At 33.7% G+C, this 22135-nt stretch overlaps 1 protein-coding gene across 1 annotated transcript in view; it reads right to left on the bottom strand.

Moving 5' to 3' along the window:
- Positions 1-22135, bottom strand: part of SAMSN1 (SAM domain, SH3 domain and nuclear localization signals 1) — a 200970-nt gene that overhangs the window by 4623 nt on the left and 174212 nt on the right. Inside the window, 5 exon segments of the mRNA XM_049785584.1 lie at positions 6458-6608; positions 8776-8982; positions 12614-12765; positions 15496-15625; positions 20419-20556. Coding sequence (XP_049641541.1) covers positions 6458-6608; positions 8776-8982; positions 12614-12765; positions 15496-15625; positions 20419-20556 — 778 coding nt within the window.

The following is a 22135-nucleotide window of genomic DNA, read 5'->3' as shown; positions in this document are numbered from 1 at the left end:
AAATATTTAAAGAAAATAAACTAGTTCCTAATTCTGGCAAAATATTTTATGATCAAAGGAATCCTTCTATATTTGTCTATTTGAAAGCTGAAGATTTAATAAAAATGTAAACTACACTTGTTTTTTATTTTCTTTCCTATGTTTATTAACTCAAAGTTTCTTTGGCATGAAGCCACTTTTTCTTTGAGCCAAATATTAAAAATGAAAGCAATTTAGTTGAGTATAGAAAATATATGTTTAGGGGCCAGAGCGATAGCACTGAGCAGTAGGGCATTTGCCTTGCAACGTGGCCAACCCTGGACAGACCCACGTTCGATTCCAGGCATCCTATATGGTCCCTTGTGCCTGCCAGGAGTGATTTCTGAGCACAAAGCCAGGAGTAAATCCTCACACCCCACTGGGTGTGACCCATAAACAAACAACAAAAACAAAAAAAGAGAATATATGTTTAATGAGCCATTTTAAGAAACATTTTATAAGAATGTCATGAGATAACTTAAAGAAAATATAAATGAAAATCAATCAAACAAATAATTCTGTTGGCATTCAAATTAAGATTCTTTGGGGATCTTTGAATTGTGCCAACTCCCCTTTGTGGGGTTGGGTCTTGCCTGGTAGCATTGGTGTATATGTCTCTGTGTGTAGACATCCCAAATACTGTTATGGGCACAATAAAAACTCTGGGATTGCACTTGAGATCTTAATACTCTTTTATTGGGGGGGGCACACCTGGTGGCACTCAGGGATTATTCTGGCTCTTCCCTCAAAAATCACACCTGATAGTTTCAGTAGACCATATGGGATGCTAGGGATAGAACCCAGGTCTGCCCCAGGTCAGCAGCATGCAAGACAAACACCTTACAGCTGTGCTATCCCTCTGGCCCCAAGATCTTAATACTCTTTTTTTCCTTTTGAAACAAAGAACTAGAACTAAACATCTGTGAATACTTCAAAACCTGAACTTTATTTTGTAGCTCCAACCAAGCTACCCAAACTCAAACTCAGACAGCTTCCAAGTTACTCTAGCTCTAATTATTTGTCCAGAGGCAGAGTTCCTCTGATCTACCAGTGAAAGCCCCCCCCACCCATTTCCACCATATCCCTTCCATTCTGAGAATCTCTAATTCGTTTTCTATTTCTACAGTTTGTTAGTAAGGACTTAGTAAATGACAGAATTCATGGTAGGTTTTTAGCTAAAACTATGAGCTAGATCAGTTCATATTTTTATTCATTTGCATGTTCAAGATAGAAATTCCTTAGTACTGAAGTTTCTGGATAGAGTGTGCAAACCAAAGTGTACATATCTACAGATTGGATCATCTATTCTTTACTGCCCTCAACAAAATGCTCTCATTTACACTCCTGCACACATATTAGCATGTACAGAAGATAAATTTTGACAAATAGGCAAATGCCTGTTTAAAATTTATTTTGTGCCTTAGTGGCATTGTAGCAGACTTTAAGTTTATGATAAGAAAAATAGTTTGCTATCTATTTACATATCTCATCATTTGTCATTTAACCATGTTTCATTATACAACAATTGTTAACTATCCACTCAATTCAAAGCACAGGACTATGAGTGGGTGGCCATACATGGTAATAAAAGATCTGATCTTGTTGGTGATGTTATTATTATAAAAGTCATACTTAATACATAATCACAGTACAAGATAAATAATGTAGTGTTCTTTCTGTTTAAAGTTCCATGACTGGAATTAAAATTCTATGAATTTTTTTCTCTGGTGAAAGAGTAAAAATGTCCCTATTCCCGTTCTATGTATTTTATAAAATGTAGTATTTTTTCATGAAAGAAATCACAGAGGTTAGAACCCCAAAAAGCAATTTAAATAAACTATATTGCCTATAGTCCAGTATCTATGATCAAAACTAGATTTTGAGAGCATATTTCTATATGTATCAGACTCAAAGACCTATTTACATACTTTACCTTCTGTATGTGAATACTTAACATAATTTTTCTTCTAAAATGATAACTTGAGTCTAAATTTGAATCATATGGCAAGAGAGCTGGAAACACCAGGTCTTCATGTCAGGGGCTAGGCTATCAGGCAACCGTGGCATTGCTAGTCAGCCAACTGCAGGACTGCTGCTTGGCAGGAGTACAAAATCTCCCCTGCTGGCAGTTCATGTTCCAAGTTCTTGACTGGGCTTTGCCATTTGCCCTGCATCGTTTGGGGCAGGTAGGCACGGGGAAAAAGCACAACTGGGGATAGTTGAGCAATGAGGGCTGCTGTGACCACAGCTGGTAACAACAGCTTGGCACAAAACCTTCCCATCCCCCTTCCTTCTTATTGCACAGGGCAACTATGGGTTGCCATTATCCAAAGTATAAGATCTACAGATTTTAGAACAATTTACTTATTCAGTTGCTAAGTTTTTTCTTTCTCTCTTAAAATTGAATTATGCCTGTGCTAAAGGGAGGACAAGATATTTGCATCACCCATTTTTACCAAGGGCAATTGTATACATTGCACAGGATCAATTTTAAGACACATCCAAATGCTTCTAAATGTGGAAAAAATGAACAGTGCAGAATAAAGAGAAAATAGTTACTATAAACAGCAGCTATCTTACTTGTAACACTTCTCAGTAAGACAAAAGGTTTTGTCTTTTATACACACAGACATACACACAAACACACACATGCATTCCTTATTTCCTGTTCTTATTTGCTGGGAATATTTACTCAAGGCAAACAAGCCATTTTTAAATTCAGATGATAAATAGAGAAATCCTAGCATGCACAAAATAAACAGATTATGCTCTTTTGCTCCTTCCAGAGCGAAGTCTCACCCCAATTTTTCTTTTTCTAACCTCATCTAAATTCCCAGTTGAGGGAGCAGTGACCTAATTCTGCTCAGTTCTAATGCAATACAGGAGTAAATTCAGAATATCTATGTGCTGGTCTTGCTGGGATTGCAAAATTCCAAAGTCATCCTCTTGGCTCACAGGTAATCCTGTGATCAGCTCAAATGCCATTTGCTAGCCCTTCTGTCACCAATAGGAGAAGCTTCTTCCACTCTTGTTAAACTGTGACCTAAAATGTTTAATTTATCTGTTTTCAAAGTCCATATGGAGACAATGTTACCTATTTGGAGCTTAGATTTAAAAAAATTGCTTGCTTGTAGGGCTTGGAGTTCTTGTTTTTGTCTCAGTCCCTTCCTTCAGTTCTGCTATCCTCTTGGTGTCTTGAGAGATAGCAAAGACTCATGGGACTTGAGGCATTTTCTACATTTTGCAAAGTTTTCATTCTTCTCCAAACAGGTGCTTGCTTAGCTCTTTCCAAGTTCACAGATTGTGTTGCTATGTAGCCCTAAACTAGGAATATTAATGTCCTCCAACTGACATTTTTTCAAAGATCAAAAGGAAATACATCCATAATATTCCAACCAATTTTGCATGTCCCATCCCCCCCCCCCCCGCATAGACACACTAAAACTAACTACTTTTTTCCTGTGCCTGTGACATCCATTTGCTTTTAATAATATCTTAGTTTTATGAAACTATATATTCAAGGTCTTTATCATTCAGAGTACATGAAGGTTGTGCATTTAATCTTTAGCATGGGTGTAGAAGATATGATTCACAGAATAGAGAATAGATAAAAATAAGCATGCAGCAACATGGTGCCGAATCATCAGAACTCCCCATCTTATCAACAAATAGAAGTCATTCTTCTTGATTTCTTGAGAAAAGAACTTTCATATAAGACAAATAGCTTTCAGTCAGAACAGCCTAACATGCAATATGCATCTTTTTGACATGTATATTCTAATACGACTTTAGACTGTAAGATTAAAACAAGAAAAATCTCAGGGTTGTGTGTCGACAACAGACACTGGTTGAATCCGCATTTTTTCCATTTTTCATCTTCCAGAATTTGGCTCAGTGTGGGACTGTTTGTACATTACTGGCGATTATTAAATGTTCAACTTCCAGTGACCTTCAAAGACTTGCCTTTTCTTTCTAAAGTATTATAAATGGAAATAATAGGAAGATTTGTATTTTTTTTAAAAAATCAAATATTGAAAGAGTGTCACATCATGCTTTGGAGATAGAGTATTCTATTTGGAGAGACCAGGGTCTAGTAGATGTGATTTTAATAGATTTGGAAAACCAGATTTAGGTATGTAACCTTGAGAATGTCATTTACCTTTATTTATATTTCCTGCACTGTGCAATGGAAGAAAGTTGAGCAGATGTTTCAGGCTTTGTTTTAACGACACCTAGCCTCTAATATTTCAATTGTAATGCATGATTTTGTTGACTTATTTTGGGTGAAAGGAAGAAAGGAGGTGGACATCTCAGATGGCCCAAGACTGTGCATCTGATCAACCTTACTGGTGTGAGTTCTTGCTTAACTCTCTTTTAAATAGACTTTAAGACCTATTTACTGAGGCTATCTCATTCTTCTAGTCACAAATCCTGTTACAGTGCAGTCATAGTAGTCTTTGCTGTCTAGAGGTCATGATTTACAAGGTTTCTGTTCCTCCTTACACTTTAATTTCCACATTCTGAGCTGGTAAAGTGAACTGGCACCCCTGAGAAAATTGAGAAAATAGCATAAAACTTCAGTGCTCAAATATGCATCGTCCTTCTCAACTTCAGTTTGAATCTACGGAAGAAAGAACTTTTTGCCTTGATTAAATCTCCCACTGCTACATAACTAGCAGTTTGACTTCTTTGAGATTCATTGCTGGAAAGATTTCCTTATCTGTAAAATGAGCCACATTTTTACTAACCCAGAAGTTTTTTTTTTTTATAGAGGAAATGTAATTATTTACAAGTGACCCCCCCAATACTGCTTCTATTTCAGCAGCATCATTTGGGAGAGAGTATTGGCAATGATAACAAACATTATCAATTATAAGAACTCTATTCCTTAACCTGACATTCTAGTGAGGAGCCATGTTTTGAAGTGACAAGCTGTGAAAGCAATGGTCTCATTAAATGGAAAGATATTGTTACATCAATTTACACTAATCCATTTTCTTTTGGCTTGTACTATTGAGTAAATTGACTATTTTGACCTTTGCCTGCATCTTTCACCTCACCCCCTCTCTTTTTCATCTCCTTGTCTCCACAACTTCAAAGAATGTGGAGAAACACCCAAGCCTGAGGAGGAAATCAATTCTGCAGGTGACAGAATAGCAGTGTCTATGAAAACTCTCTGATAAGAGGAGGTCTATATAAATTCAAGCAAGTAGGACTAAAATGAAGTGGAGTCTACTAAATGCAAATTCCTATGGGGCAAGTGATCTGTCTATAATAAACACATGTACAAAATATACCCACTTTGTGGGACTAGTCAAAATAGTTATAAAAAAGCCCCTGACAGGAGAGATGATGCTTAACTCTGGCTGGTCTTGCTCTCCATCTAGGCTATTTGTACTTTAGAAGCTATGACATAGCATCACAAACACTGCCTTTAGAATTCTAATTCTCTAGGTGCTTGAGCTTAGAAAAATTACTTTTTCAATTTCTCAATGTAACTATGAGTACAACTTTATATAACTCAGTACTGTGAAGAGAATTAAAAACTATATTTGTTTAAGACTTGATTTTTAAAATAAATATATTAATTGCCATATTAATATTAATTTTACAAAAGAAGATTTCATATTATGGTCTGATTTCTTTCAGTCCTCTGATATTAGATACCTCCTCCTTCTAACTCCACAACAACATAAAATATTCCTTGCAGAGCTTGGTATGCCTTGAATTCAGGATTTCAGCAGCCTGACCAGATTTGTTCAGAAGAGCTTTCAGGTTGAGCAATTACAAAAACAAAAATTATCTTATTTTTGCAGACACATTTGGCTAAGCCAGCATTCTGCCCAAAGTAAATCTGCATGTATTGCTCCATCTTCAGTTTATACTTACAAATAAAGAAAACCAGCTCAGATAATGAAAGTAAATGTTGAATATTTTTGCAAGCCATTATGACATTTGGGGAGAACACTATAAACATGTACAAAATGTGCCTTGATGGTAATGAAATGAATTTGCCTGTGTGATGTGAAGGCTCATTAGCTGAGAGCCATGCTCCGTGCTATTCTATAGAAGTCACATATGACATTTCTCACTAATGGCTCATGCTGTCACTAAATATTTGTCTCTAACTCGCTCACTCTTCGGGAATGCAGACATCCAGTTGCACGTAAATTAATAGCTCTGCAGAATATGAATGAGCTCCCCAGAAAAGTCCTTTTGTTTTCTGAGTGCTTTAAGGGACAAGGGTCCTTTTCCTAATTAAAGATTTGTTCAGAGTGCTTGTTTGCAAGGATATAAGGAAATGCTTACTTTATGGGAAGGAACATTTTTTATGATTTTCAGAAAATAAAATGAGGGCTTTGCTTTTCCATGATTGAAATATTTGCATTAAACTGTGATCATACAATAGGAAGAAGGGTATATATATACACATCCTTACTTTCTTCATCAAGGAGATTTTCAGCAGCTGATAGTAACCTCATCCTGTCTTCTGGATTATTAATGTCTAATTCAATGAGATGACTCTCTTTTATGTCCTTTAGATCTTCCAGGGTCTCATAGCCATTAAGCAAAAGTGTTGAGGTATATTCCTATGTGGAAGAAAAATATGTTTAATTGAAATTTTGTCTGATTCAAATATGTCACTTTTAGATTTCTTTAGATTTAAAGAAAGTATGGAATGAAGTATGAAAACAAAGGTAGTAATGGAATCTTAACTGAACTTTATCTGTACTGGTTCTCTACACATGAAGTTTAGAACACTCAATAGGATGCAGCATAATTCTGACATTCTTAAAGGACAAATATAAAGAAAAATAATTATCTTAACTATACGTTGTTAAATCAGGAATCAATTAAGTAACTGCATCCTCTTTAAATAACTTCATTCAATTTGCCATTTCTCCATTTTTCAAAAAGCTAAATTGACAAAGCGAACATGTCCTGAAGTCTGTCAATAAAGTGTCTCTAATAGGGTAATTATAGCAAAAATTTTGAATCTACATCTCATTTTGTTTATTTTAATTGCAAAAATATCTGTTCTCTTTCATTTTGGTGGGTAAGTGAAAGTATATAAAAGCAGAACATAATTCTAAACAAAAAGTAGACTTAGCTGTTTTGTTGAAAGGCGTTATATAAACCTAAGCAATCCCAGGCTTTCTATTTAATAAAGTCATTTTATTAAGCACAGAAGCACTGTGGTTGAGTAAAGCTTTGTTTTATTTTTCCAGCATAATATTTTGTCCATCATTTGCATCAATTTATATTAGTTTAAAATTCAGAAGCTTCTGATTTCAAGGTTGCTTATTTATGTAACCTTGTTCTCAAATAAAATATAAATGCAAAGTGAAGTTGAATGCTTTTCAACTTCTTCAAAAGTTTCCATTTCATTTGGCCATAATGTCATTATCCTTACTTTTTATACTAAGTTAAATCAGAATAAGTATAGAAAGTTTATGTACTTCAGATCAACTTATTGTCAATAAGAGAAATAAGTATATTGTTCTTTTAAAAATAATTTATTCTAGGAAAACTGAATTATAACTGAGCAAACAAAATCTTTTAACCTGATATAACTAATATAACTAATAGCTAACTATATAGTCCCACATAAGGTATTTCACTTCCTTGGACCTTAATTCACAGGTATAGAAGAAACAAGTAATAAAGACATATTCAAACTTTCATAGAGGACTCATGTATTTAGTGGACAGAGAAGTAACAAAGGAAAACTTCAATAGTAAATTTACAAACAGGAACAGGTAATTTATAAAAATAATTAATGAAAATTTCATTGACTTTTGCCTGATATATCCTAAAGTACTGTCATACTTATTTTAGTAATAGAAATTCAAACCATAAATTAAGTGAAGCTATGTGTATATATAATTATTGTATTTGTATTATTATGTATTTTATATAAAATTACCCTACAATTTTATTATTATGAAAAGATAATTGTTGTCTTACAAATATAAACTATACAATGTCCCTTGTTTCCCTCCCATTGGTGGTAGAAAACATTCATGGGTGAAGGGTAGTGTATGTTGTAAGACTGAAACTCAATTATGAATAACTTTATAATCATGATGTTTAAATAAAAATTATGAAAATATATAAACTATATAATCCATATAACATCACTATAATTCAATTATTTTGGGTGCTTACTGACCATTGCTTCCTCAAAATTTACTTAAAAAGCTATGAAATTTAATTTTCTTCTTTTAACATGGTCCATATACTTGCCTTATATAAAATATAATTTCCTTTTTATCTGTCTTTTCAATTAATTTCTTGAGGTCTTGCTTTATTGGGTTCTACTCTTTCATGACTATCATTCTTATGTGTCTTATCTGGGACTTTTAGTCTCCTAGGAAGTTTTTATTTTTTCACTGTCCCTTGTCAACATAAATCTTTATTGCCAACGCTAATTATCTTTCAAAAGACCAAGACAGAGGTGATGGGAAAGTACACTTGTAAAGGGTGGTGCACATTCTACAACTGAAACCCACCAATGAACAATTTTGTCACTTCAGTGCTTAAATAAAGCACCTGGTAAAGTAAAAGAGATGTTCTAGCAACAACTGTCATTGAATAATAAAAGTAATGATGAAGAAAAAACTGTTCTGGAATGTCAAACTTTTCTTCTGTGTAAATTGTGTCATTTAAAACATCATACAAAGAGTTATTGATCCATTCTTCTCCATTACCCCAACAAAGTACCTCCAAAACAAACCTCACCACAGGGTCACTAACCTGAAGTTGAATCGTCTCTAAGAGTTCCTGCAGAGTCTTGGGCTTCCCCATGCCACTCCTTCTCTGTGTCTTTATTTTCCTGGGGGTCTCTTCCTGTTCTGAGATGACATCCACATAGATAAATTTGAAGTTTCCCACCTTATTATTCAACAATCCTGTCCAAATTCCCATTGGTGTTTTGCAGATAATATCTATGATGTCTCCTTTCTAGGAACAAAGTGATTAACTGTTAAAAAAAATAGACAAAACAAAACCTAAACAAAATAACATGCCTACATGTGGGGATCTCACCAAGAATTAATACTTACCTGCTTTGTTTTAACCTCTCTCCAAAGAAGAATATTTTTTGTTTGTATTTGGGCCACACCCTGTGTTATTCAGGAATCACTCCTGATGGGCACATGGGACCACTGCACTATTGAGTTATAATTTTTAATTTATTCAAAGAACCATGATTTACAAAGTTATTGATAGGTTTTAGGCATATAATATCTCAATATCAGCACCAATTCCACCCGATATCCATCCCCTCTATAAGTATCAGTGTTCCCATACTTCATCACCCCCATCTTCTCACCCACCCTCCTACCCCTCATTTTCCACTGTGACACATTACAAAATTTGGTGACTGAAACTTAGATTCTCATGTTTTTAGCGTTGCTGTGCCTGTGCTTTGGATGCACATATCATCAGTATAGCCAAAGCCCTCACATTACTTTACTTTCACATCTTCCAAAGTAGAATTTTAAACCAACCCCCACCCAAGTGTTTTTTGCCTATGTTATTGAGGTACTGTGTATGATAAGATCCTTCTGACTTTCTATAGGGAAGATAACTTCGCTGAAATAATTTTCTCTTTTTGTAATAATGTTGTCTCACCCACTTTCTGACTATAACACTTTTTCTTATATTGTACAAATCCCTGAAGAAATAGCCTTTTTACTGGACAGATGGGAGGCTGTCTGATTCGTGGATCATTTAATAAAGTCATTTAGAGCTCTGCATATATTTTAAATCTATTTGTATAATATTTGTTCTTTTTTAATAGTATATTTCAGAATTCTGGTGCTATTTAATTGGCAAGAAACATGGAGTAAATAATACTTATAACAATGAGAGATTATGGTAAAGGGGTTCATAGAAAATAAATCTAAGAGAATTTTTAGAAATTGTAAAGAAACTAATAGCCAGATTGAATAACACGTTAACAGGTTTAATGAAAAGCTTTATATATATATATATATATATATATATATATATGATATGTTTCTGGGCATGTTTTCCTTTTGTTGAGCATCTATCAACTTTTCTTTGTAGATCATAATAGGATTGACAAAATACCTTTCCATATACCTAGTCATAGTATCCACAACAACACTCTTCCTAGATATGTGAATAGATACCCTTGCTACTCTAAATATTTAGAAAAGGGAACAGAAGCATAAAATGACTTCCCTGGAGTTTACAGAAGGTTAATTTCAAAACCAGAATTCAAGCCTAAATGGTCTGAGCTTCAAAAGTGTTATTTTTTCATTAGTCCTATCAGCATAGATGCAGTAAAGCTCAAGTAATCCATCTTCCCTGGGGTCTCCCCAGTGGAGGAAAGGGAAGACAATGATATTTTTCACTGTTTCTCTACTTCTAGTTTATGTAAATAATATATGGTATAAAATATACCAATTTACATATTGTATCCATTTAAAATAATGAAAATATTCACAATTATATAGAGAAATCAGAATAATATGTATAGAAATTTATATACATTCATTCATTTTTATATACACATGTGTATTATGCATGTATATTTATATATACATGTATACAAATATCTATACACATAATTCTGAATGTATTATGTATCTAAAATAATGAAAGTACTCAGAATTATAGAGGTATATATATATTCTACATTCTTATGTACAAATGTACATGTGCAAGCTAAGTAGAAATTATCTTGCTTAATTTTTTCTAGAGAAGATGAGACTTAGAATACAAAATTTAAGTTAAAATATGAGTATTAATTTAGACACTATGGGTTAGACAAACCAATTGTTTTTTCTCTATTCATATCTAGTATACTTTTAGTTGGATACAGAATGACCCTTACTGGGAAGATTTAGAAACCCCCTGGGGTATTTATTTGTATGGAAAAATGATTTTCACATAAATACATTGTCTATATTTAAGTCAGAGTAAACTTTTTTGGAGTTACTGTAGTAACTGAGTTACTACAGTTAACTTTTTCCTCCAGAGAGGTCTGTATAGATCCCATTATTTTGCTCATTTTTATTAGTCTACTCTGGAATAAAACATCACATTTACCACTAATATTTTTTTCATTCTGCTCCATGAATATCTATTTTTTATCTAAAGCAGGAAATGTGTTTAGAAAAATGGAATTAATGTGATTTAAAGATTTATTTTTTCCAATTTGTGGTCATCTGTTCTTTTGGCCCTATGAATTATTCATATAGCTTCACTTGCCTTTCACTATGGGAAACAAATCCTAGGCTATATTGGATCAACTAAGCAGACTTGAAAATCCCCAAAAGCTCCAAGAAAAGTTTTTAAGCATGACAGCTCTTTGCTGCATCCTTCCTATTATCCTTTAAACTTACAAAACAGTATACATTCTCAGAAAGCCCACAGGTCACTAAGTGAAGATCCAATTTCCTTTTGGATAAGACTCTTGATGGAAGAAATAGTATTCAATCCTCAATGGTAACTGTGGGATTTTATTATCTCCTGCAAGAGATTCACAAACATAACCCTCTGCAATCTTGCAGTGGTGTACTGGCATACGATTGCAGGGAAGGTTAAAATCTATTTTCAGTCAAAATGTGTTCAGTTTATCTCCATTCTACTCACCTAACAAGAGTTACTAGCCAACAGCTTCCTTCCTTTTTCTGAAGACTTAGATTTCAATTACTTAATTGAAATAACTAGGAAACCAGTTGGGGGGAATAATGTTTTCCTCATTCTTCAATTGAGTTTGTCTGATTTGTTAACAACAGAAATCAGGTAAAAACCTAGATGCCTTAAATGTGAAATAATAAAATACCAATTATCCATAACTTTCTACCACTGGTTGGTGTTAGCTGCATAAAAAATCCACATTTTTTTTACTTTAGCAAGCATATATGTGACACTAGAAGGTATCATTTGACACCTATAGAATATTTTAGCACCAAAACTTCATTTATTTGCTAATTCTAAGCAATCTTTCCCTTGAGTGTCAGAAGGGCTGTGAAAACGAGAAATTCACACTCATAATATTATTATATGAAGGGACTATACAGATAAAATTAAAGTTTGAAATTAGTTTATCTTGTAAGAAAAGGAAAATTATCTGGGTGTTTTTGACTTAATTAGACAGATTTTCTTGTAAGCAAAAGATATGCGAAAGACCAGAGAGATGTTATAGAAATTAAGGAGTTTGCCTTTAATATGACTGACTCTGGCACCGTATATCTTCCCCCAAACACTGCCAGGGTCACTCCTAGAAGGATCCTTGTAGCTAGGAAGAATCCTCTCCCAACTCAATAAAAGAGATTTCCAATGTATGAGTGAGATTTCCTCTGGTAGGCCTTGAACAAGTGTCATGTTATACTCTAGACCTCATGAAGTTAAAAATTAACTTCAGTTGAGTTTTTAAGCAAGAAATATGGGTTTGATCCCACAAATAGAAGGGAAAAATTCTATCAACAGTGAGGGAGTTCGACAGAAGATCCTTTGATGTAATCACAGTACCAACCAGACCCGTCAACTCTAGACCAAACAAGAGCATGTCTCAGCCATTACCAGTCATATAGAGTGCAGAAACAATATGTTATACCTTAATTTTGAGGGAGTCAGTGTCATAGGGGCTTGGTGTGAAATCAGTATGCACTCTGGCCCGGCCATGGAATGGTCCAGAGTAGACACCATTGTCATCAAGTCGAAAGCTGTCCCTGTTGCTTGTACCATCTGAACAGCTTGTTATTCCACCTTATGAAGACATAGAAGAGGTTAACAATTTTTATCGAAGGTTTACAGCATTCTAAAATATTGCTGTAGATACAACCTATCAGTAGAAATACTGAAGCATAAGTTAACAGCTTTTATATAGGCTTTCAAGTGACTGACCCCTCATTTTGCCTGTTAGTCACTCTCTATCAGCATCTATGTCCCCTGAGCCACTTCTGACCTTTGTTCAGCCATCCTCAACCAGTAACTCAAACACTCTCTCACTTTGATCTCAATGACTGAATCTAGAGACAGTGTTTGGAGCATTGAACACATGCTAAAGAGACTTAAAATTATACTTAAATAGACTTAAAATTTCCCACTTTCTAGAAATTCAACAGTTAGCTAGATTAGTTAGATAGTATAGCCTTATTGTCTACCCCACGAGCTCGATAATCAATATAGTACATGTAAACAAAGGCAAGAACTGATGTTTGACCTTTGTGTGCTGTTGCTCACAAACAGTAAAAGGATGGTATTACAAATTTCCTTAGAGCTCATCACAACACCACAAAAATGCTCTTCCATTCCTCTTATTGTTTACCAACAGCTATCTGAAATAGCAACCCTACACAAGAAAGGCCCCACTTTTGCTTGTGAGTGTATCGAAAGGAAATAGTGTTCCAGTGTCTGAACTTCTAATTGGTTTTTTAAAAAACTCAAAACTGATCTCTTAAAGCCACTCTAAATGCTTCTTCTCTGGTCTTCCCCTTTCTCATACTGAATTGAATGGGAAAAGAGAGATTCCATTTTGGCTGCCTGGTTGGGGCAATAGCTCTCAGTGCCACTCTACTGTTATTTAAATTGTTTTCCTTCAGTGTAGTCTTATATTTCTTGTTCAATGATAAAACAACCCTGATTTCTCTAATATATATGTAACTAATTGTGGAGTGAGACATGAACATTCTTAGGCTTGCTCCATGTTGTATATGAAGTAGTACAAAAGAAAAGGGAGAAGGGTTTGTTAGCTCTAATGAAAGAAATTAAGTTTTATGTAATAACAGTTAAATTGACCACCTCTCCTCACACCAACCCTTCTGTGACCACTCAAGATTTTTTAGAAATTCTGGTCAATATAATTTTGCACCACATTCAGCACTACTGTTTTAAATGTTAAAACTTAGAGCAGAAATGAATACAAATGAAATCTGAATTTCACACATGCAAAAATATATCTGTCAAATGTTTCTGCATTAGCTTTTTCCCCTCGTAAAATAATTTTTAAACTGATGGTAAAATAGGAATAAAATTCAGAATATTTGAAACATCTGTTCTTTGCAATGCATCATCAAATATCTGGAACAGTTGATTTAAAAAAAATGGAAAAGAAATTTTGCACACACAAAAAAGATTTTATAAAATTGGAGGAAAGTACAATGGATACACTGATTCCCTTGCATATGACCAACCTAGTTTCAACCCATGGCATCCCATACTTTCAGGAGTAGTTCTAGAGTACATTTCAAGAAGCAACCTCTGAGCATCACTGGATATGGCTCCAAACCAAAAAAAAAAAAAAAAAAACCAACAATCAGACAAACAAATAAATAAACAAATAAAATCTCTGAAAATATTAGAGGACAGTATCAGTGTACATCTAAAATGTTCATAGAAAACCAAAAGAGGCTAGAGAGGCCTGAGTGTTAGCACAGCAGGTTGGACATTTGCTTTACTTGCAGCCTACCTGGGTTCAATTCCCAGCATCCCATATGGTCCCCAAGACTGCCAGAAAGGATTTATTAGTGCAGAGCCAGAAGTAACCCTGAGTGCCAGTGGGTGTGGCCCCAAAACAAAACAAACAAGAGGCTAGAAATGTCTTTCCAGAGACAGCTCTTTTGGGGCTAGAGTGATAGCAGAGCAGATAGGACATTGCCCTTGTATGCAGCCAACCTTGGTTCAATCCCTAGCACCCTATGTGGTCCCTGGAGCCTCAGGAGTGATTTCTGAGCACAAAGCCAATGTGGCCCAGAAACCAAAATAAATACATATAAATAAATAAATAAATAAATAAAATAAAGTTGCTTAACTCATGCTACACTATCAGTAGTCTCATTCAATTAATGTAGAGAATATGTGACTAAATCCTGAATAATTTCCTCTTAGAGAAATATAGGTGGTTTAACAGAATCTTTGTTGAATATGTGCTGATTCTCTTTGTCTCTAAATGGAGATATTCCTTCTATTTCATATTTATTTATTACTATATCCTTTACTCAATAGTGCTGCATGAAGACCTGAAATGTTAGAAATTATGCAAAAGTCTTGGTTTTCTTAAAATATAAAATAAAAGGAAAAGAAAGGAAGGGAAGGAACAAAAGGAGAAAAAGAAGAGAAAAGAAAGGGAAAGGGAGAGAAGGAAGGAAGAAGGCATAGATAAAGGAATAAAGGAGAGGAGATACAAAGTACAAAGATTTATCTGAACATATTGAGTCATTTAAAAAATGCAGATCAGATAATACTAGTCCTCTTCAATTTAAACTTTTAGTTTAATAAACCCAAACAATCGTTTTTAAGGCCCAGTCCTTCTGACTATACTGGTAAATTTTTAATGAAAAGCATAATTTTACCCAATACATTATGTATCATTTTGAATTTACAACTAGATGATTCATTATTCCTCTTACCAAGTTACTAACGTGAGAAACAAAACCCAGAGAAGCAAATTTGTTGTTTTAATAAACTTAACCCTTTTCTCTTATTCCATGTCCTTACTTGATGAGCTCTTCCCACTATTGAGACTATCCATGGAGTCACTGGCTTCTAGGGAGGTCTTCTCTGTATGAATCCCAATCAGGGGGTCACTATTACGATAGGTGAGGGTACTCTCTCCATCTTCTTCATCCTTTAGGAAAACACATCAAAGGTTAAGTGTATATAATATATATTTTAAGACGAAGTTCAGTGTATGCCTTGATTTAATAAGCAAGATATATTTTAACAATAACATACTTAGGAAAACATCAAACTAAACTAACTGTTCTTAATTTATTTCTAATAAAAACATTGCATAGGTTACTCAAAAAAATTCTTTAGGTAAAAATTTCACACAATAAGATTAATTAAAACTATAATGGGTTTTTTTGTAAATTAGGATAAAGATAATATCAAGAATCTTTAATAAGAGATTTTAGATTTACTGACATGTGCTTTATCTGTTAAAACATTTGATTCTTTGTGTTCTTTTTTTATCATTTATTTACAACCATCACTAATCCTCTGAGATCTGATATAACAAGTATAAACTCTGTAAAGTTGTTTCATATCAGTTATTTGCACCCTACCAGATCACTAGATATGAATAAAACATGCACACTTTGCAATTCTAAAGCAAAGCTTATCTAAGAAGCTTTACAAATTTCATACTGTGCTTGCCACCTAGTCAAGTGAAAAGCAAATCTTGCATAAAATTAGGAAAGACAGACAATTTCAAAACAAATTATATCTGCTTGAAAACATCTCAAATGTTTTCCATTTTTAGAGAATTTGGTCAAAAATTATGAATTTCCTAATATTCTTCAAAATGAAGTTTAATATTTCTCATGTTTATGATATTCAAGTATTGATAAAACTTCAGACTACACATACAATATAGGCATGCATATAGGTAATGAGTTTTTGGTTTTATCCATTTCTTTATTTACTCATTCCATTATTTATTACAAATTTATCAAAATATTTAGCAAATTAGCACTTCTTAGAGAACTGATAATGCTCTGATAAAGAAATAGAATTATTAAATAAAATGTTTTAATGTATTGGGCTGTGTGCATGTTTTTATTTGTATGTATATAATACTGGAGAGGTAAATGTAAGTAAAATCAGCAGTGAAATTTCAAAAAAAATAGTGCTAGGAAGAAAATAAAACTGGTTGATGTGGGAGTTTTAGCTGTTGAGATTAAAGTTGAGGGAAGATTGCCAAGTTAGATTGAGTAAATTCCAAAGATCTCTTCCATAAGAAAATTTAGTTTCTGAATGTCTGACCTGACTACTAAGAAGATAAAATTTATTGAAAGATTAAAAGATATGTTGTTCCAAGTAGAAGAATTATCAAGAGCAATGGAACTAAACCAGAATCAACTGGGTTATACAGAAAGACACAAGGCCATGACACTGAAATTAAGAGTGAGAACCAAGAAAGTATATGCGCTACCATATTTTCAGGAGAGTCATATACCCTGTCCATGAGTGAAACACTGTTGTAACTATTACTTCTATTGTAGTGTGATGTGTGGTTGGAAAAACCTTGATTTGAGTACTCATCAATATTAACAAAGTTTTCTTAGTGTTGAAGTATGAAACTCTCATTGACCTTATATATCATTGCTCTCATATGATCTCATATGAAACTTTCTTGAAATTAAAATCTGGCCTTTTCCTTACCCCTTTTCTTTTTTATTCTTTACAGGAATATTTTCCATAATAAATTTTATTGTGTCTAGTTTTTGGTGGGGTCTCTCTCAAATAAGACTAGAATGAACATACCAACATAATGTGTGGGGCTGGCGAGGTGGCACTAGAGGTAAGGTGTCTGCCTTGCAAACACTAGCCAAGGAAGGACCGTGGTTCGATCCCCCAGCGTCCCATATTGTCCCCTCAAGCCAGGGGCAATTTCTGAGCATTTAGATAGGAGTAACCCCTGAACATCAAACGGGTGAGGCCCGAAAAAAAAGATGTATGTATTGTGGCACTATCATGAGATTTTTTAATCAGAGAAATAGTTTCTAAGTCCCACTATTAAGAGAATATCCTAGCTTTTATGTAGAAGATGTGTTTTTTTGAGGGAAGAGAAAGCAAAGAAAGTAATTAAGAGGTTATTATAGTAATCCAGACAAGTGACTTTGTTACTTGGTCTAACAAGACTAGTTTACATGGAAGAAGTAAGCATTTTATTTATAATTTGGCATTAGAACCAAAAGAATGTTTTTAAGAACTGGTATCAAAATTAAGGGAAAAAATGTCAATGTATTATCCTTTCTCCTATCTACCACCACCAAGGCTGTGTCTGAGGTTGTTTTAGCATTGGGAAGACTAAACAAAAAATTATTTTAGGGATCAGAGTTCATATAATCAATAATTATTTTTAGATATATTAGGTGGCAAATATTTATGATAATGATGCTATAAATAAGCAATCAATTTTATAAATACAATAAATTATATATCTTAAATAGTGATGTAATTGTGACACAAAGACAAAAGATTAAAAATAGGACCTTGAATTGAGTGTTCACAACAAGCCTTGGGAAAACTTAATATTTAGAAATTAAAGCAGAGTCAAGGGCCAGGACCAAATGCTTGAGAGCATGCATTGCATGCAGGTGACCCAGATTCAACCCCTGGCACACAATGAATCTCTGAGCTCTACTGGGAGAAACAACCCCAAAGCACAGATCTGGGAGTAATCTCTAACATCACTATGTGTGTCCCATCCCAAACAAACAAAACTTTACATCAGAACAACAGAGAAAGGGGCTGGAGCAGAGGTGAGAAACGGTAAGGCGTCTGCCTTGCCAGAGCTAGCCTAGGATGGACTGAGGTTCAATCCCCAGATGTCCCATATGGTTCCCAAAGCCAGGAGCGATTTCTGAGCACATAGCCAGGAGTAACCCCTGAGCATCACCTGGTGTGACCAAAAAAAACAAAAACAAAAACAAAAGAACAAACCCAACAACAGAGAGAGAGACAGAGAGGAAGAAAAAAGAAATAAAGCCAAGGAAGGAAATTATGAAAAGAAATAAATAGTTTCCAAGGAAATCAATAAAAATATACATAAAATGATCAATTGTGTCAAATTTAAATAGATTAAAATTAATATAAGGAAAATGCGCTCACCAGATTTGACAATAGAAGCAACTACTATATGTGCTAATTTATTTAATAGCTCACTGGGGACAGAAATTCTCTTGACATGGTTAAAATGATAATAGACATAGAATATTTATGTTTAGAGAAGATTAGGAACTAGAAAAATAATACAGGCAAAAACATGTCTTAAATTTGGCCAGTCTGGTTTGATTTCTGGAGTTCTGTATATAGTTCCCCCACACCGAAAAGAGTTCTCGTTGAGAAAAGTCAGGAGTGATCTATAGGTATTGCTGGATGTAGCCCTGAAAGCAAACACTTTTAAAAGACATATAACTCAATTGAAAAACAGAATTGAGAATCCAGAAGTCAACCTGAATGCTATAATCTGTACATTTATGATCAAATAATAGCCAAAGAGTACCCAGCAGTGGGAAACAATCTATTATATTTATTATTATTATTATTATTATTATTATTATTATTATTATTATTATTATTATTATTTGGGTTTTGGGCCACACTGGGTGATGCTCAGGTGTTACTCCTCACTATGCACTCAGAAATAGCTCCTGGCTTGCGGAACTATATAAGACGCCAGGGGATCAAACCGTGGTCTGTCCTAGGTCAGCATTTGTAAGGCAAGTGCCCTACCACTTGCACTACCTCTTCGACCCCAGGAAACAATCTATTTTAACAAATAATATGAGGATAAAACTGGCATGCAAAAGATTGAATTTGAACTGTTCTTAATGGTGTATAGAAAAAGTAATGGGTCATATAACCCAAGCTCAAGAGTTACATGTGCAAGACTCTTAGTCTTAATAAATAGAAGCTTCTTAAACATAAAGAGAAAAGTTAAAATATAAGATAAATTGAGACATTATTTTTGTTGCAACCATTAAAAAGTGAAACTCTCATACACAGTTTGGGTGATAATTGATTATATTGCAAATTATACTATCTGATCAGACTAGAGCCAGGGGCATGCTTATAATTCAACAATAAGAAGACAAATAATTAAATTAAGGACAAAATATTAGCTCAAACAATTTTAAAGAGGGTATTAATTGGCTAATAAGTGCGTAAAAATATTCTCAACATTATTAGTAATTATGAAATTGTAAATCAAAATCATATTGAGATTCTACTTCACACAACTGGGATGACTGACATCAAAAAATAACAAGTGTTGTCAGAAGTGAAGAATGTGAAACACTTTATATTGCTAGTGAAAATAGTTTGCCAGTTTATCAGATGAAGTTGTTATATATCAAATGAAAGGAAACTTCTCATGTTAAATCTTGCACCAAATTGTTAATATGTCTTATTTGGGAGGCAAAAACGTCTTGATTAAAATTACTTAGAAAGATTTAAGGTGAGTAAAAGGGAGAAGTGCTTGCATGAGAAAAAAATGTTTTCCAAAGTGTAAATAGTAAGCAAAGAGACAGAAAGCAAGCAATATATATTTTCAAAGAAGAATATGGGCCTGAAGAACAAGTCCCAATATAAGCAAAATCTTTAACAGTCAAATGAGGAAGCAATTCAAATGTGGAAAGGATAAGTAAAAGTTACTTACTTTTTTTGGAAAATTATATAACATTATAAAAGAACGAAGTACTGATGTTTGTTAAGACATCGGAACTTATCTAACAATATACATGTTATCTGTCTGAACTTCCATTTTATTTACAAAAATGACAATTTAATATTTTCACTTAACTTCTAAGATAATGATGACAAAAACATTCATAGAATACAAAGCACTAGAAAGTTTAGAAGGATTTATTTAATATTTCAAGAGTAATTTAACAAATACAATATTATACTGACCTTTTCCTCAGAAAGAGCTTTGATGTACTTTTTAGCCACTTTTTTCTTCATTGTCCAAGAGATAGCTCTCATTTTTTTACCCGAACATGCATTATTTGAAGTTTTGTTTTGTTCTTCACTTTCATTTTTTACTTCCTCCTTTAAAATTGTTTGCAAAAATACAATAACAACATAAAGCTTTGATCTAGAACGTTTTTATTATCCAAATTGTTATTTTATGAACATGCAGAAAAATAGTTTTCCAAATTGAAAACAACATGAACTTAATACATGTGTCTAAAGCTTCCCAGGGATATCACCTGTGTTTCAAACTTAGAAAGTAAAGATTGTGACTTTGAGTTTCACATCTGATATTAAAAAGGGTATTGTATTGAAGAAGCATTTTGTTCTTCCCAGTTTTGAAATGGACAAAATTTAACTAAATGTCAGGTATAGTGAGTGGTTTTGTTCATTCAGATGGGATCTACTCCATCAGAGGTTTGAGAAAGGCTGTAGTATAGCGAGTCTCCAGTACGTCAAAATATCTACTTACAGAAATTGAGAGCATGGTTATTTAAAATAAATTTTAACCAGTTCTGAGAATCTAATTATTTTCATTTTCCAGGTGACATATGCTCCCTTATTTTTTCATATTTTTAAGTAGAGTAAATATGAAGAAGCCTCACTCGTTAGTAAATAAGTCTTCATGTAATTTGCATACTATTCAAATGAAATCTCTTATTTGGGCTACGTTTTTGTGCTGGCTAATTCAGGATCTTGTTAAACACATAGTTCCTCATCTAAATAAAAACTTCTCAAAGAAAACAATTTTTCATAGCCTACAAAATTCTATAAATAAAATGTGACAAAATATAACAGATATTACTGAAATAGATGATATTAAATATGAATCATTTCTAACACTTTCAAGTTCTTTTTGATAGCTTCCAAGCTCTTCTATGGTCTCCAAACCAGAAACTACAGAATCACTTGGGGGAAAACTTGTGTTTTAAAATATTTCATACGTGATTCTGATTATGCAGAAGTGTAAAAATTGTAATTACGTATTACCACTCTGGTTTCCTTGTTGCTTCTCTATTGTGCTCAAAACAATCCTAGATAATCCACCAGTGTCTTTGTTTAGTCAGGAGTTTATTTATATGACAAGATATAAGTGAGGTATATTTTTTCTAACTAATCATCCAACATAATGTCTATTCCATGAAACCAGGGACTTCATTATCTAATTTGAGTTCCTAATAATTTGTTGTTCTATTATGGGTCATATCAAGCAATATTTAGAGGTTACTCCTGGCTCTATACACAGTAATTACTCTTCACAAAGGACCATGCAAGATTCCTAGAAGCAAATCCAGATTGGCTGTGTTCAAGGCTTTACACTCACAGTATATGTATTTTTCATAAGTAAATTCTTAATTGGATCACTATGAGATAAACAGATAAAAGGTTGTTTATAATTGAGTTTCAGTGGTACAATGTACAACACCCTTCACCAGTGCTCATTTCCCATCACCAAATATTCAGTTTTCCTTTCATCCTCTCCTCTGCCCTCTCCCTGCCTGCTTCTGTAACAGACATTTTACTACTATTCTCTTTCTCTCTCTCTCTCTTTCTCTTTCTCTCTCTCTCTTCCATTTTTCACTTTCATACACTGTGGTTTGCAATATTGCTACTGAAGGGATATTACAATATTTTTGAATAATCAAATCTCACGTTG

The sequence above is a fragment of the Suncus etruscus genome, chromosome 13 (assembly GCF_024139225.1).
Source record: "Suncus etruscus isolate mSunEtr1 chromosome 13, mSunEtr1.pri.cur, whole genome shotgun sequence".
NCBI lineage: Eukaryota > Metazoa > Chordata > Mammalia > Eulipotyphla > Soricidae > Suncus > Suncus etruscus.
The sequence above is the reverse complement of the archived record's forward strand: the minus strand, read 5'-3'. Positions and strand labels throughout refer to the sequence as shown.